The 18534-nt window shown below is 35.6% G+C and overlaps 1 protein-coding gene across 2 annotated transcripts in view; it reads right to left on the bottom strand.

The window, feature by feature from the left end:
• LOC140155948 (uncharacterized) overlaps positions 1 to 15017 on the bottom strand; it is a 54438-nt gene extending 39421 nt beyond the window's left edge. For both annotated transcript variants that reach the window (XM_072178982.1, XM_072178980.1), the window contains exons 1-10: positions 14887 to 15017; positions 14351 to 14457; positions 13726 to 13920; positions 12013 to 12156; positions 7916 to 8065; positions 6975 to 7103; positions 6020 to 6109; positions 5516 to 5671; positions 4925 to 5007; positions 1217 to 1364 (exon numbers count right to left, since the gene is read on the bottom strand). In XM_072178982.1, coding sequence (XP_072035083.1) covers positions 1217 to 1364; positions 4925 to 5007; positions 5516 to 5671; positions 6020 to 6109; positions 6975 to 7103; positions 7916 to 8065; positions 12013 to 12156; positions 13726 to 13920; positions 14351 to 14420 — 1165 coding nt within the window. In that variant the 5' untranslated portion in view covers positions 14421 to 14457; positions 14887 to 15017. The remainder of the gene's footprint in view (positions 1 to 1216; positions 1365 to 4924; positions 5008 to 5515; positions 5672 to 6019; positions 6110 to 6974; positions 7104 to 7915; positions 8066 to 12012; positions 12157 to 13725; positions 13921 to 14350; positions 14458 to 14886) is intronic.
• Between the last annotated feature and the right edge of the window lie 3517 nt (positions 15018 to 18534).

Consider the following 18534-nt stretch of genomic DNA (forward strand, 5'->3'; position numbering starts at 1 on the left):
TACTTAATTAATAGTTTTGTGCAATGCATTTCAGACAGTTTAAATCAAAAATTGTGTATAATTTTTTTCAAACGGCTACATTATGACTTATGCATCATTCCGCAACGTTGCAGAATGATGCAATTTTAATTGGTCTTTACCACCGCAAATTAGACTTTTTGAAACTTATTTTTGTTTCATCGGATAGGATTAATAAATTTGCTTTGCATTCTAGTTTCAATGAAAATCAATCTTATTTAAAAATTGCAGAAGTAATAAATGATACTTTTGCGTTGCGGAATGATGTTTTTAATCGTAAAATTAGTAAACAATGCTGACAATGCTGACGAAGCTACACGTTATAAAATATGAACATTTCTGAAAAGAGTGAAATGAGCCCCACCCCCCGGTCCTGGTCATTTTGATGGTCGGTCCTACCCCTGGGTAAGGCGCTGGGGTTAAACTTTTATCACTGCAATGAGCGCAAAGGATGGATCTACGATTAGCTTACGTCGTTTGGGCGTAAACACTCGCTTTTTTAATGACGGATAAAAATCTTAGGGGAGGGGGTGATACAACCGTTCTTCGTAGTTCTAGGGTTAAACATTCAATATTGATTTTTATACCATTATTCACCGTGGTAAAGCAGCGACGTCAGTACTTCAAATTGAGTGCTTCAGCTTCTAATCGTGAGCGTTCGCTCAATGCGCTTTGTTAGGCCTACATACGCATAGATGCGTAAAGAAAGAGCTACCTCATTGCGTAAATGCAACTGCCTCGCCGAGACGAAGAACAGTTTTAATACAATCTTTGTATGAGTTAAATAATAAGATTTCATAATGTGCATCATTTTTATAATTCCGGACATATTAACTCAATTCAATACTCAACATGAACTCCAAATTATACTGTCAAGCGATTCCCTGCTCATCCCAGCAAACTTGAAATATTTTAAAGTATTTCAAAAGGGGTTTTGTTGGTAAAAACGTTGTTTTTTTAAATCATTTTGTATGGCAAAACACTACAAAGAAACGCTTTAAAATGTAGTCAAAATATTATTGTGCAATATTTTTGGAAAACGTTTTACCAGGTATTTATTCAATAAAAATATGTAACAATATTTTGCTGCAACTTTTAAAAGTACCCGGGTTTTATACCCGAAATTTGTCTCACACGCTTTTCTGGCATTTCATGTCCATTTCCTGGATTCATGAACAAGATGTTTTTCCAAACTTACCTTGGCGAGTTTTACAGATATATCCGTACATTGTTGTACCAGCACATTCCGTATCATACCATAATCCACTTGTTGTTAAATAAACACAATCATTGACGTTAATGCCGGTTGTGTCCGGACGAAATTCATCCCAAGCAGTAAAATCGAACTGAAACAAATAACCAGGAACATGACTAAGTGCTAATATTTCACATAGCGATATTTCAGTTAGGTTGGTGACATTCAAGTCGGTCAAGTGGAGTAGGGTACAAAACAAACAAAACATAAAACATATCAGTGTATCGAAATTTGCCTGTTTATTGTGCCGCAGTGCACATGCCTGTAATGTGGGCATGGCGATTCCAGCAGTAGAACCATGTTTTGTGAGGGGTGATATAATATAATATAATATGAGACGAGAATGCATTTTATAACACTACGCTATGTCTATGTCTATATTTTCCTTCGTCGAATATGAAACAGTGTTAGGGTTAGGCTTAGGTTTAGGTTTAGGGTTAGGATTAGGGTTAGGATTAAAGTGAACGTTCGGCATAACGGCTGTAACACTTACAACATACGCTGCGCCGCGCCGCCACATTTTCATGTAAATGGCAGAGAGGTTGCGATTTCCAAACGCCGTAATCGTAAGCCCATGTATCTATTCAAATTCACTCTCCTGTGACGTGGTCGCTTAATACACGCGGACACCGTAGAAAATGCACAAAATATGCCCGGTTTACAATATATTAACGACAGTCAAGGATATTCAACCTCCATTTTGATTGTAAGAAATATTTATTTAAAAAAAAACAGTGAAATCTGCACATTTGACCCCATTTATAAGTGCGGACCGTTCATACGTGCAGATTGTCCATTAAATTGAAATAGAAAAATATATAAAAGAGATGGTTGCATCTTTGATACAAACACACGGAGGACGCTGAAATGAAATTAACAGTTTTGTACAGCGTCGCGCGATTCATGTAACGCGGTAAATTTCCAATCATTTCCATTTTGCACTGAAATCAAATTACTTTTGTGTTAGCCCTGGTTATACAGGTTTCAAAAATAATACCCCCCCCTCCTAAAACATTTCTTTGCATCACTTAAAGGAGTATTTCGTGATCCTAGCATCCTCTTTTTATGACATTTTTCAGTACATATTCCACGAAAAAAGCATATTCCCAAAATTTCAGTTGATTCCGATTTTGCGTTTGCGAGTTATGCATGATTATGTGTATTACACTGCTCCATAGACAATACGTTGTAATTTCGTTCTGGTGCACCAGAACGAAATTCAAATTTCATGATATCTTTGCTAAACGAATTAATCTGCAACAAATATTTTGTACATAAACATTATGTAGCCAGAGTATTCCAGTGATATAAAAATCTCAACTTTTTTTGAGAAAAGTGGGGGATGAGGCTGTGGATCAAGAAATGCCCTTTTAACATGCATTTTGTTGAATTGAAAAATTTCAAAATCTGTGAATAGAAGAATCGTTTTGCTACCCTCCCAAAGTTATCCCATTTCCAAAAACAACTTGTCACATTTTCCAAAAATGATGCTTTCAGAAAAAGTTGCCCTTCTCTACATTCCATACATGTAATGTACAAAACGTTCTCAATATTAATGTTATGATTGATTTAATTGTTTGTTTTCCGTCTCTGATTCCTCAGTTACCCATAAAACCATTATTCAGAACAAAGTTTTTAATCAGCAGTTGTATCAAAATGATAAAATCACTAGCCCATATATTTGAAGCATATTGCATCTTTATCTAAAGTGATGGCCCTCTTAGATAAACGCGTAACAGTCATAATGTGGCCACAAGACATTGGTTGTGTTGTATTTAACGCCATATTGTAACATTTCCATAAAAAATAGATTAGTATTCGTAAATAATTTCGATATAAAGATGTTAAACATACCTTAATGGCGTTTCGTACTAACCTCGTAGTACTTTCTCAAATTGACTGATAAATTCTCACATTCCTCGTTTGGAACTCGAGAATTGGTGGCGTTTTGGAGTGGAGTAATTGGTCATAAATGTGGGGTAGGAACTAGTGGAGTATTCGGAACACATCTCAAAGAACATAACACCGAAGCTGACAAAGCCTCAACGGTTAAGGCGTTGGACTGTGAATCCAAGGGTCGAGGGTTCGAATCCGAGGTCCGCCTGAGCTCGGCTGGCTCTTTGTGTCGTTGAGCAAGACACTTCACTCTACTTGCTTCGGAGGGCATCTAAAAGCCGTCGGCCCCGTGTACATGTATTTTTGACATTAGTGCAATGTGAACGCTTCACGTCACAGGCTATTCGAAAAGAGCAGGGGATTATCCCGATTCTGCTGACTGTACTTCAAAAATACACTCATCTACTCTAGGTTCCAGAGTAAAAATATGTACAGCTTTTTCTGTACGCAGTGCGATAATACTCATACACATGAGTCGGCACTTATAAGGAAAGGAAGATCACAGAGAAAGGTCCCTATCACAGGAGAGGTAAACAAATCAGCCATAACGGACCACGTAGCAGAGGAAAAGTATGTTATAGGTTGGGAGGACGCAAAATTCAAAGACAGAGAACAAAGCAGAAAGTTAAGATACATCAAACAAGCTACCTTGATCCGAAAATGGGGGCCAACACATTCAACCGAGACGAGTGCAACCACTTCCTACCCCACATTTATGACCAATTACTCCACAACAAAACACCACCAACTTCGAGTTCCAACAGGAAACAGACGAGGAGTGGGAGAATTGATCAGTCATTTTTAGAAAGCACGACGAGATAGTACGAAACGTCATTGAGGTATGTTTGACACCTTTATACCGAAATACTTTTGGGTTTGTATACAAGAACTTTTGGAAACCATAGATTTATTCTTTTCCATAAAATGTCTGAATATGTCCCCATTTACCTTTGGAATTTACTACCCATGCGTGTCACTATGTCGGTCGTGCTACAGTACAGTCCTTTGATGTGTGCATGATCGACCTGCATGCGTACACGTTCTACTAATATTTCTATCGTAATAATTGTTCAGACGGTTTATTCAAAATCTTGTCTTTACAACACCTAAAGTCTTGATTTTTGCAGGGTATGTTGGTTTACTAAAGTAAATTACAATCGCGTAAAAAATAGAATTTTGAAAAATATTGAGGAAGCTACCCTAAGCAAATGTTACAATATGACTGGATATTGACATCCAACCTCTTAATTCAACCAATCTGTGATGGCAATTTTGTCTTTTGACTTCGCATTTTAGAGTCGTCGCTATGGATTGTTGCAATTGTTTCAGTCTACCACACAAATGGTATTTCTCCTCCTATAGTTATTTTAGCTATTTTGAATCACCTGAAAGATGGTTGAATGGGTGAGGGTGGAAAAATGTTTTCTCTATTTTGTAATTTTAGGGGGGTTCTTTTAACCCTTTACTTAAAATCAAAAAGATGCTTAATTAAAATAAATACAAGACCCAGCTGGTTTATGCTCCTTAGTGACGGAGCACATTCCATCTTGGAACCGAGACTAGCAGTGTGTGCGCACGTCTGAACGCCTTATAAGCGCACCAACCATGCAAGCCGTATGAAACATAGCAATCTCTCTAGTCATTCACATTGGAATTTGTGCATGGGTGCATTTACAGTGCTGTCCAGGTTTCTTATCACCATGATCACAGTAAAATAAGCTCTCCGATGGAAAAGTCAGAAAAGTTAACACTTACATCACTTCCGTCATCCCATACAAAGGTTCCCTCGTCTGCTGCATCACTCAAACCAATCCACAAGGGTGCTGCTGCTGTAAAGGCTGTGAGAAAGTGAATCGACAGATGCAAGTAGAAGAAGAAGAGGTTAATGTTTTAGAAGAAGTATTTCCATTATCACCATGATCACTGTGAAATTTCACATAATTTATCGAATTATCTAATGCCAATTTTACCCATTTTACTTAATCATCTTGACAGGGTTACCTTGAGTATTGACAAAATATTTTGCAAAATATTTGCAAAAACAATTAAATAACATTTTGATATTTTTAAAATGTTATTGTAGTGTTTTTCCTTCAACCACCTTTCAAACGTTTTCATTACCCAATAACTAACTCTACATTTAATGTTATTAAAACATTTTGATCAAAACAAAAACAAACGAACAAATTTAAAAACGTTTTTGTGTTTGCTGGCTTAGTAGTGCCATTTCATCCTTTGTTAAGTATAACATTTTACATCTGTCGCCCAAGCATGTGCATTTTATCACCTTTCATCAATTCAAATTAGGTGCCAATTCAAAGTAAAACATTTTGAGAAAATAGTTACCTGAAACAAAGTCCAACTCTGCTTGACTATGGATGCTTACTAAGTCACCAGTGGCACACGCAACACCGTCGTGTGTGCCTGCGGTGGTGAAAGCTTTGTAGCAGTACTGTCCAAATGTTGCCCAAGTGGCATCCGGGCAGCAAGTGGGGCAGTCAACTAAAATGAGAGAGAAAAAGCCAAAGCGTTACTATTAGAACTATAGAGCTAAAGTCATGGACAAAAGTTCGGAATATTTTTCATCTTTACCATGACCTTGCTTAAAACGTTATTTTACTTAATATTAACTCCCATGTAAAATCAATATAGAGATAGAATAAGCATAGTATGGCATAGCTTGTGATGATGAGTTATACAAGCAAGTCCTTAATACAAAACATCTTGTTTTGTACTTTTTCATCAAAAATGCCATTTTTTGTTAAATGCCTCGTTTTTGTTAAATTCTGCCTTACTACTTTTCCTGATAAAGTCTTTTTATCATGACATGTCACCAAAATATATACTTACATGCATCAAATAGAACTACTTGATCAACACGGAATTCGTCACCTAAATCGACTCGCCAATACGGACCGACACCATCTTCACTGGCATCCGCTGAAAAACAGAAAATAAATCAACCCGAGAACTTTAAATAGGAATTAAAACTGAAATCGTATCTTGGTGATCTCATTAATACCTCTTGGATTAGACGTGGAAAATGGTGCTTGCGCATTATAGAAATAACAGGCACATTGCTACATAATTATTCTCTTGTTATGTTGTAATGCGTTAGAGTAGTCTTTGGCAAAGACGGACGGGTGGGGGAAAATGGGCCATTTCATCCTTCCATTTTTAACGTCATATTTTGTTTCAGCCTGAGCACTTCGATTGTGCCAGGCCGTTGCAACTCATATACTAGCGCAATACAAAAAGATGGCAACAGCGGCGGCTTCCCCTGCGTATTACCCTGTCATGGCGTCCGATGGCGTCGCCCGGGCGGGGCCATATTGGAAAAGTAAAGAAAAATGATGCTGCCACCACGATAGTACTAAAGGCTACCTAAAAAATATACGTAGTGCTGTGGAGACTTATGCTAATTAAAGAAAAATGCTCCTGCCACCTACGTCCACATGTTCCAAGTGTGACGTCGCTGTCCTCACGTCGAAGAACGGAGTTTCAAGTCCATCGCACTACGTGCTCTATATACTTAGTCCATGATTGTACTACTATTGATTTTTATTTCTTTGTTGTATCACAAATTTGCTATCCAATCAAATGACAGAATATGCCATTCTAATCTGATTCTCATCTCTACAAAAGAGAATTTTCACGATTTCTTGCGCTAATCATAAAGATGTCATTCAAATTTCGGTAAGTATAAGAAATGAAATATGAAAACATGACCCGGGCAATTGTAACAATACTTGAATATCTGGTAGTTAATTAGCAAAGTAGATACTGTAGAGGAGAGTTATCTTACTTGTTATGGCACACGAGTCATCATCTGTGTCTGTGTTTTCATTCCCGTCTATAGCACGGTCAGAAACTGCAACACCGTCTGTAGTATCACTTTGTATAGAGTCTTTGCCGACAAGGTTGATGACAGGTACTGAAATAGAGACAAACAAGATGACACGTCTTTAATAAAGCTGGCGGATTGGGACTTATGGTATAATTTTACAGAAATTGGACATTCGTATTCATACATCCATTCAATAGTTTAAATGGCATTTCAAAATAAAATACGAGAGAGAAAGTATATGAAAAGAGGTACTGCTAAGTTAAGGATGAGTCGTGTATATTTGTAGCGCAGTTTCACCTAATTTCGCTATTTTTGTCATTATGTTAAATTAAGAAAATAAAATAATGCCCATGCATTGTTTGAATGATTAATATAAGCAATGGAATATGATAAACAAAACAAGGTGACAAACATATTTTTGACGATACCAAGCAATTATTGTTCCCGGATTAACTACCCGCAAACTACTGATGATGAACTCACAAAATACTAAGGTTTACTTTTTAAGGTTTAACTTCCTGTTCACGATTCCCAATTAATTCGCACAAATCATAATTATACCAAGATTGACGAATTATTTCCGGATAATTTGACAAAAATACTTAGGTCGCCAGTGATGTTTTGTTTTGTTTTATTTCTTCTTTTGCCTGGGTCTCTGTTCTTCCATGAGGCCCAGAGTTCCCCGATTCGATCAAGTTACTAATAATTGTTAACACTGACTTTCATTTTCTAATATTAATGCCGTCTTTTCAGTTCCCGAATAATAGTAAGGTATTAAATTTCGTCTCTCCGGTTTATCTCACAATACGCAGTATCTCACATTCTCACAAAAAGGTTGACTTGATGTCCTTTGTGATCAACCAATAACATTATTGACGTTACCGTACGTCTATGCTTACCTAGGTCGTCTGCGTCTGGAAATGACCATGTTATAGGTGCAGCGAAGCTTGAGTAGACACCTATGTAACAACATGAACAAATAGGCTCGTCATCGTCGAAATCCAACGAAAGAGTTGAACCTCCATTTGAAGATAATGACATTCCATCATCTGCAATGATAATTATCATTATTAATATTGTTGATTCCAACACTTTTACTTTTACCTTTCACATGTTTGATGTATTATGACTAGTACGACGTGGCCACCGTATTACCGAGAAAGAGCCTTGGAGAGAGAATGCGCCTTTTAATCATAACTTTATTCTCAAATAATCTTTGTAGTATGAGAGAGTTGTAGGTTACTATAAGATGTTTTGACATGTAATGCTTTTAACATGTTTCCACCATATTTCTATTGATTAAATTATAACTTTCGTCCTAAAAGATAACTTTGTCAGCATCATGGTATCCATTTTCTATTCATATATTATCCATTGTATTTCTTTTGTTCAAGGTTCGTTGCATCGACCATTACCTAGAGTAATGGAGGTAGTAGCTGCCCAGATACCATTATCAACACAATAGCTCAAGATAACGGCACAGAGCACCTATCCTTGAGAGGGCACTCTATTCACGTGGTTTCTTTTCCAACGCTAAACGATTACGAATTTTGGTGGTTTGCAAGTGAAAAGTGTCCGCACTATCGATTGATTACGTAACTGTTATGAATAATTTATCAGGTTTTTCAATGCAATCGCCTCGACCCATTAGTACATTATTATTTGTATTATCAAAGTACTTGGAATAGCAATCGGGCGAGTTCAATGAACTACGCCATAATACTGATGGAGTTTTAATGGCGTTTAACATACTGCAGTTACTGTCCGTTTTCCTATACACAATACACAGTGCTCTTTCCCATTGACGCGTGACCTTTACAAATAGCCCTACGTTAACAGTATGGGGATATGACTAGTTAACGTCGCTGTGTGAAAAATAACCGGCCAATATTAAAAGTACTCTTCTAAAGTTCTAGAAAATATAGTTTTTAACATGTCCTAAATTTTTAGCTAATTTAGATGTTTGGAAATATTCGTACTTTGGTGTTTTAGTTAATGTTATAGGTAATAGTACATTGCCTAGTTAACGTCGCTGTGTGAAAAATAACCGGCCAATATTAAAAGTACTCTTCTAAAATTCTAGACAATATAGTTTTGTAACATGTCCTAAATTTTTAGCAAATTTAGATGTTTGGAAATACTCGTACTTTGGTGTTTTAGGAAGGATATGTAAACGACAGATAACACCAAAAATATGAAGAAATTATTTCTAAACCGTGTTAAGTCTGGTTTACAAAAAGCACGACATTGTCTGATTTCGTGAACAAAGCCACACATAACATTGTTTCCTTTCGTTTCCTTTATAATCGGTTACCCAACTGAAGCTATGAATACCAGCTTTATTGTGATATCGCACATGAAAACAGTCACTTGTGCACAACCAGAGAAGATCCGATTTAATCAGTTGAGCTGTTTCAATGAGTGTTATCTTGGTTTAATAGCTTTTAATGGGGTTAAGTCCTGCAAAGGTCGAGATGAATTCTACTGTAGACATGACTGCATCATGATGGCATTTCTTCTCTCCATACACAGATGAACAAATACAATAGATGAAGGTCAACACGTATGACCTCCTACGTGACATGTTATGTGAGATGTACAAAAACCTGAATATCATAAAGATCAGTATACGTTTGTGCATATGGACTGCACATATACGATGCTAAATATTACTCATTATATATTATGACAAATATTGGCATTATGACAATACGGTATATATATATATATACATTGTCTATAAAACGACTAATAGATCCTGGCGTCAGGTCAATGGTTCATCATACCCCGTATGTTTCTTAAAATTCATTCATATTTGAGACACATTGCTGTGCCCATTTTATAGGTGCACAGGTGGATCCGTGTTTTTTTTATTTTCATTTCTTTTTAATTAAAGAATTAAGGTTTTCCACTGCACGGGGGCCACAAGGGTGATACTTAATTAATGCTATATATATTTAAATGAATACGTGTTCCCGGGTGGGTATTAGCGATTTCACAGAAAAGGTATTTCTAGACAATGCAGCGTCGGACTCTAGCTGAGAGCGTAGCCTAAGTCATTATAGACTCCAAGAATGGCTCTCCATACACAAATGAACAAACACAAACACTCCTCCATAACCAGCTTGACAGGGGCGTAGCCAGCTTTCTTGGTCGGGGGGGCAAAATAAAATTACAGGGGCACATCTGAAAAAAAAAATTGCAGTTGCAATTTTTGTTTTTAGAGAGACTGTACATGTCTTCGAGCTTCCAAAAAAGGCTTTATTGGGACGATTTTGAATTTGACACTATTTTTGCCCATGATCGAGGCTTCATTGTGACAATGTGCGCGCGTAGCGCGAAAATTTTTGGTATTTTACACTATTTCGGCCCATGATCGGGGTGAATTTTGATGGAAAAAAGGCTCCTTGCCCTTTTTATTTTCCTTTGCCCTTTGGTCAGAGGGGCACTTTTTCTTTCATTTTTTTTGTCAGGGGGCTGTCTGCCCCCTGCCCCCCCCCAAATAACAGTAATATTTCATATAACACCACTAGTGCTCAGTTAAATTTATGCAAATTAAAATTTAATTAGCATAACGAAGTAATATTCATAAATAAAAGTAACCGTTTCGCTTGAATTTATACTCAGTACATGTATACAGGTAACACAACTTCTAAGCCCCCCCCCCCTAATACTTTTTAAAATAAGTCGAAAAATATGTTACGAAATGTAAAAATGTAAAAAGATATGTATAGCCCCTGTGGACCAATTTATAGCGTCTCACATTATTGCGTTCAGTCACAATGGTTAATTATGTAAGAAAAGAGACCGTTTTAAAAGTTGCACCTAAGCCCATAGCACTAGTTCTAAGTTCCCCCTAAATACTTTTTAACATGTTTAAAATAAATCGAAAAATATTTGACAAAAAGCAAACTTGTAAAATGACATGTGTAGCCTTATTTGTTTTACACCTATGGAACAAATTATAGCGTCACACGTCATTGCGTTCAGTCACAATGATTAACTATGCAAGTGAATAACCTACCAAACCACTAAATACAGATGTCAATTGAGATCAATTCTGTATTGATTTGATGATGCTGGCGTTTGAGGTATTAGTGTTTTTAATTCAATAAACTAAAGTTTGGCATTAAATTTCTATTATATCTACATATTTTGATGTAAACAATTTAATTTTGCTCGCCGTATATGTAAGATAAACGGTTCAAAACAGACCATTACCCGAAATAATGGGCGTGCTGTTCATGACTGGCTCAATGTTAGTTGGTTTGAAGTTTCGACCCCTATCGTGGTCTCAACCTCAAACCAACTAACATCTCACCAGTCATGAACAACACGCCCATTATTTCTGATAATGGTCTGTTTCTCACCATTTATCTAATACATAGTAACATATCAATTTGTGGTCATTATTTTTAGGCAATTTGGTGGCCATTTTAAAAGCGCCCTATGTAGTTCCCCACCATTTGACGAGGTTGCAAACGCTTTTGATGAATTAATATACCACTTTCAAATCACCTGTGCATGTGATTTGGCTCAACTATAGTACTTGGCATAAGAAATATCATAAAATGCTGCAGGTATACCGAATCGTGCTACAGAAGGCCGTATAAAATTTTAGTCCCCTTCCGCCTACATTTTTGGGATTAGTCAGATTTTTTAGATTTTTCAAAAAATGTATAGACTTTTGAATGCTTTAGGAAGACATAATGCAGGAAAAAATAAGTTTAAAATAAAAGAGAACAAAAATCATTTTCATTTTTGTAGAATTCTATGGGTTTATCTATCAGAATCGCACATTTACCAAAAGAAAAGAAACAGAGGCTCCTCGTTTTCCTTGAGCACTGTTGGGAAAAAACCCGAAAACTATTAACTATGCTAATTTTACATTGAAGGCAAAAACACCTCCCTCCCTCGTCAATTCATGGAAATCGAGGGAGAAATCCAATAGAGCTAGTTAAGCATGTGCTAGTTTAAATTATTTGATTATACTCACTTTCCAATGTAAGGACGAACTCCACATCCTGCCCTTCCTGTATGATTGGATTAGAAGTAGCATACGCACCATCTTCACACTGATAGTCACGGACAAGAACATGTGAGTTGTAAGGCCAGCCGCAACCATTTAAAGAATTGATCGCTGTTGAGAGACAAAATGGAAAACACAATAAGGAGATCAAAATACGAACAAATATAATTAATACTGATCGTTTACATAAAGGAAATGACGCAAGGAATCCACTAGCATAACAGATTCATGCAAATATTAACAGTTTTTGAGAAAATCTCAAAATTTGATTTGACTTTACTGACTCGAAGTATAGGGACTATTATAAAATACTTCAACGCATGAAGGCTGATGACTTCATATTGGACCTAATGTAAGACACGACTGGTTGAAGATCATCCTATAATATTATAATTAAAAAGCTTGACGAGCTACTTCAGCAGTATATCTTAAGTCCGAGCCCAGTAAATACAAACCGCTTTACAGAAAACGTTTAAAAGTCGGGTTATATAAAACGTTTTAATAAGATTTAGAAAACATTTTCGAAAACTTAATGCAAATAATGTTATTGAGTGATAACAAAATATTTTTCCCAAAATGTTTGCCAAAACACATTTTGCAATAACATTTTGACAACATTAAAAAAAATTTAAAACGTAAAACATGACCTTTATTTAACCCTAGAACTACTGAGCCATATTTTGTAACACGGACTACGAAGAGGGGGGTTGTTACCCCTCCCTAATTTTCGATTTTTAAAGTCATATCGTCATATTTGGTACTATATGTATAGCTATGGGACTCCTCTATCCAGTTATACCATAATAAGTACAGATATTGCCCCACATAATGTTGCTATGACGTCATAATGTAAGCGCCCCCATGACAAATCGAGAAATTCTGGCTATATACAAAATTATAGGCAGCATTGATTTTCGGCTAAAGATTCTACTAGAGGAAAATGAAAATCATGAATTTTACTGTAGAAACCTGTGGTGTGCCTCACAACCCCCCTCCCAAACCCTCTACGACCATCTTTGGTGCTGGCGTAACAATGTTATCACTAAAATGAGCCCAAAGGATGGATCTCCGTTTGGGCGTAAATACACGCATTAGGAGTAACCCCCCCCCTTCGTAGTTCTATGGTTAACACGACATTTAAGTGTTATTAAAACGTTTTGGCCAAATTAAAAACGCGTTTATATTAACACCTTTATAACAAAAACATGTTTGTGTTTGCTGGGTGATGAACTTCTTGAGAGCCATGCTACAGAAGTCCAACGTCATCATCAACCTTAAAAGGTGGCGTCTATTTTGCTTTGTTTAACTTGAATATCTCGAAAAAAGTTGTAACCCTGGGTGGTGTCAAATGAAAGAGAAACACAGAATAAAATAAAACAACAACAGGGGGTCGTCCTAAAGTTTAAAGGTGGCGACTATTTAGCTTTATTAACAACTTGAATATCTCGACACCTAAGAAAAGGGTGTGACCCACTGGATGGTGTCAAATGAAAGAAAATTAAACACGAAATTCACTTAGTGGTTAACAACTTTTGGATTTGGCGCTCAATTGGGCACATGTTTTAAAAGATGCTATGAGCATCACATCACATAACTTGCAATTAAATTCTTATAACTGCCATCTAGTTCTTCTTCTTCTTCATGAAATATGTAAAGAGATGTTATAAACTTAGATCTCACCAACAAGGTAATGGCGTGAAGTTAAATCTGGTACAGGTGAAATTGCCAACCATGCGTCACGATTTCCATTGATGGTAAACCTCAATGACCGTGGCAGTGAAGCATCATTCCATGTAAATGCTTGAGTAAAGTTAAATTCTTCTTGAAATTCCATAAATCCAGGGTCTCCCGGTGACAGAATTTGTCCTGTAAAATCTATATAATAATAATAATAATAATAATAATAATAATAATAATAATAATAATAATAATAATAATAATAATAATAATAATAATAATAATAATGATAATGATATGATAATAATAATAATAATAACACTAATACTACTTACTACTACTACTACTACTACTACTACTACTACTACTACTACTACTACTACTACTACTACTACTACTACTACTACTACTACTACTACTACTACTACTACTACTACTACTACTACTACTACTACTTCTACTACTACTACTACTAATAATAATAATAATAATAATAATAGTAATAATAATAATAATAATAAAATATAATATTAAAGGATTGGGTCATGAATACATCTAACCAAAACTTTAAGAATAAAATAATGATTAAGGTTCTTAATGTGTTTTTATTTTGCTCTGTTATACATACCCTGTGCATAAGTGACATAAGTCCAGACCCCAAGAAGTAGCGTCAGCTTCCAAAGCCACGTCGACCCCATTATGGGGTCTCTTATTGGTTGCTAACAAGCCTTTGATCTAGTGGAATTGAACAAGGAAGATACGGTGGTTTGTAAAACATTTAATATGTTAACATAATTTATATTCAGACGGGAATATTATGCGCTATCAGTAATATTATTACTAAGAATGAAGGGTTGTTTTAAAATAAACATATAGGCCTATATGTTGTGGTTTGTTACCAATACAATTAGAGAAAGAAATAACGGAATACCATCATCGTGTTCAAATGGGTTCCTAAAATGGTAAGTAGAGGCAAACAAACACGTAAAGTGTTGTTTTCCCATTTTTCTTGCAAAATATATCATTACAATATATCACTACTCTGCTTTAATATCACTTTGCTTTTACTTCTTTAACCTTATCAAAAGACAAAACCATCCCTAATCTTTACCCTTGTTTTAAATGACGAACTTACAAAGAAAACAAAAAACAGATTAAACTCACCAAGAAGATTTTGTCTCAGATATTTTGTTTTTCCATATCAAAATGTACCAACCATATCACATCATAGCACACCTGCAAATCGGCACCAATTCATTATTACGCATGACATGTTTCAATTTCTTTAATTAGTACTCGGTTAATAAACTACAAAATGGCAAAAAGCAGTTTGCTGTTAATAAAGTGTTCGACGAGAGTACGGTTCAAGAAAAATATCGTTTGAAAGTACCTTTTCAATGTTTTAGAGGTATATAAACAAAAAATACAAAATACATTCAAACCTTTACAAATAAGCAAAACTAGTATGCTACACAAGTTCATCATGTTACCTGTAGACACCCAACTGGTATTGTTCAAATTATATTTGACTTTGTGGGTCAATGGTTTCAAAAAGACTAGCTTGAGAATAAAAATGCTATGTTGTCGAAGCGAAAACATTGTTTTGTGTATAATTATTAGGAATATATGCTCCAGTGAAATATAGTATGAATTCAGTTACAAATTAATGATAATGATAATTAATGCATTGTAATAATAATAATAAAATAATGCTAATGGTATCGTTCATACTAATTCCATAATATTTTGTAATCAAATTTAATTTTTGTCGTTTGTTTGTGAAAATACGAGTAGGGTGGGGTGTATACACGTGAAAATAACACAACATAAATGCAAACTCATTTAAAGGAACATTTGCAGAGGTAGGTGTTTTACAACGAAAGCACTTGAAATTAAAAAATGTAATCAATAATTATTTTCGGTTAATGCCAGATGTAAACAATATTTTTTTTCTGTTAATGGCAACTGCTATATTTTTCTTAATTCCAGATGAATAATCATTACACCTCCTTTGATTGCTTAACCAAGCGGGGAGTAGTGACAATTGTGTCTGTCCCTGCGGTGAACTGACTTTAGCTTCAAGTTCACGACTTATTTCAGAGCAATTATTATTGGTTCACATAAATAAAAGGTTCACAGTTAACTTAACAGTAAAATACTTAGTACGTACAACTGTACTTGGAACACTGTGTACATAGCTGTACATGGTGTACAGCACGTAAGTGTTCCTAGCTAATGGAAATTACACGTACTTGTATTAGCCTCTTATTGTTTGCAATAATACTAAACAATTTACGATATACGTTGTTTCTGTATTCGAATTTTATCATATAAAATGTTTCCAAAATATATCTTAAATCTGTTTTGTTGCATATCAGTTTGAATCAGGTTACAAATGATGGCAAAATAATACGTGGCAAGTACGAAACATAACATATAAACATAACTCTCAACAATTAAACCTATGTATCGGGCATTGGTTTTGGGGATTTGGGGCCAAAAATTAGCTTTTTGACTTCACAGATGAATATATCAAGGCTTTGCCATTTTTAATATGTATACGATTATCTACCAAAAACGTTTCAAAACGTAAAAAGTGGCCAAAGTTTAAACATCTTTCCTGTGTGACTTTTCACCCTTTTTTAAACTTGGTCAGATTTAGTAAAGTAGTAATAACATGAAGAATAAGTCCTAATTTTTACATTCAACAATGTGCTCTTATAGGTTTAAGACTGTTCGAAAGCGGTGCAATATGACTAGGCTATGTATTATCAAAAAAAATTCAAGGTTTATGTTTTATTCAATTGCGTGTTCATAAAGAGTAGTATTATATGATATATACTTAGCAAATTGACTAGGCCCTACATCTGTACATAAGGCGCAGAATCGCACATGACGATGAAGAATTTAACAAAGTGAGTATTTGATACTTTTTCTTAAGGTGGCACACAGGATCACTCAAAGTGGGAAATTTTAGACATTGTTTTGTATTGTATCTTTAAAAGTAATGATGATAAGTACTTAAAAGTATACATTTTCAGAAAGAAAATGACGCAAGGAATCCAACTAGCACGGCAGATTTCTGCAAAAATGAGCACTTTTTGAGAAAAGCGCCAAAATTGATTTTCCATGCCAAATACTAGTTTTTTAATGCTATGGGGTAAAGGAATTATCAAAAAATCTAATAGGTGAACAAAATAAAGTCTGCACAAAAAGTAACGCAGCTGTTATAAATACGCCTATATCTTCAGAACTAGTGTTTCCACAATATTTCTGCATAAAATGCAGGATGATTTATTTATGCGGATTTTGATACCCCATTTGTCACATGTCGTTCAATATTAACAGCACAGTAGTGCCTTTGAAGAAAAATACCCCAATGTAAAAGTTGCAGTTTACAGCGATCAGTTACGCAAGCATTGTGGCACGTAAAACCCGGGGTTTTATCTTCGCGCTGACTTCAAATCAATACAAATAGCTGCAACTTTTAAATCCGGGCATTTCTCTTTAAAAACACTGCTGTGTTGTTAATATTGAACGAAATATGGACAAATGGGGTATCAAAATGCGCGTAAATAAATAAGCCTTCTTTCTATGTTAAAATATTGTGAACACAATTATCAGTTCTGCCGCTGTAGGCGTATTTATAACAGCTGCGTTACTTTTTGTGCAGTCTTTAGTTCAGCCTCATAGCATTCCACGTTGTACACACGTCAGTCGAATTTGGCGGTGTTGGTTTGTTAGCCCTCCAAGTTATAACATCGGTCACTTTGTGTTGAACATTGTATGTGGGCCTCGCTGTAATAACATAAAGAGCAGTCTGATCAGCGTGATATTATTTCAAGAGGTCACTTCCCGATTAAGCTAAACAGCCTTTGTGGAGGAATTTTATGCATGAGCAACCACATAAATGATGAATACCCTCTATTGTTATCGGATTGACTTTTACGATCTTCGATTACATGGAGGTTGCGACGAGGGCGCGATATTTGATTTCTTAATATATTTATGTTGCCCTTCAAAATGCCTAAAAATCATCAAGATATTCCAATACTGTCTAAAGTTATGTAAAATTGTGTAAAATTTGAATGATTTATCTCACATAATTTCTGCGTAGCGTGGAGAATCATTTCCATAAGATTTTGGAGAAAAAATGTGATCCTTTTAGGGAAATATAGAATGATGGAAGAAACAATTGAAACATGTTCCTGGAATGTGTATACCATATTGTTTCTGTTCCTATTGATTTTGACACTGAAACAATTCGTAAAATGAAGTTGTTGGATGATTTTAGTTGGCGTTTCTAGAGTGTGTCAGATAGTAGATATTGTTGAGAGGGCACTCTATTCACGGGATTTATTTTCAAACACCAAAATAGCACGAATTTTGATCTTCTAAGTGAAGGAATACTCAATAGACAGTGTTTTGAAATCCAAGCTGCACATCAAAATGTAACAAAACCACCTTTTTGGGTACCCCAGTATATGACACAGGATCATTATGGTGTTCATGGCATTTGTATAGGATTAGATATAATACCAGGTCTTTCAAGAGCACTTGTGAGTTATTTTCTGGCCGGACTTTGTCCTTAAACTGCTGGAGAACAGTGCGGTCAGATCGGGTGCTGTTTTTCTGGTAGGGCTAGTTTAGTTCCAAGGTCCCTTGCCACTGATGAACATCAAAACTCCATCTTCATTTTTCGTAAGGGGTCAAGGACGGTAGCGATTCTCTTCATATTGGAGTAGCCTGTCCCAATGGCTCTGAATCTTCATCATGGGCTAAAGAGCGGAAGAGGAAGATTTACTTCTCAAC

Source organism: Amphiura filiformis, chromosome 6 (assembly GCF_039555335.1).
Source record: "Amphiura filiformis chromosome 6, Afil_fr2py, whole genome shotgun sequence".
Classification (NCBI taxonomy): domain Eukaryota; kingdom Metazoa; phylum Echinodermata; class Ophiuroidea; order Amphilepidida; family Amphiuridae; genus Amphiura; species Amphiura filiformis.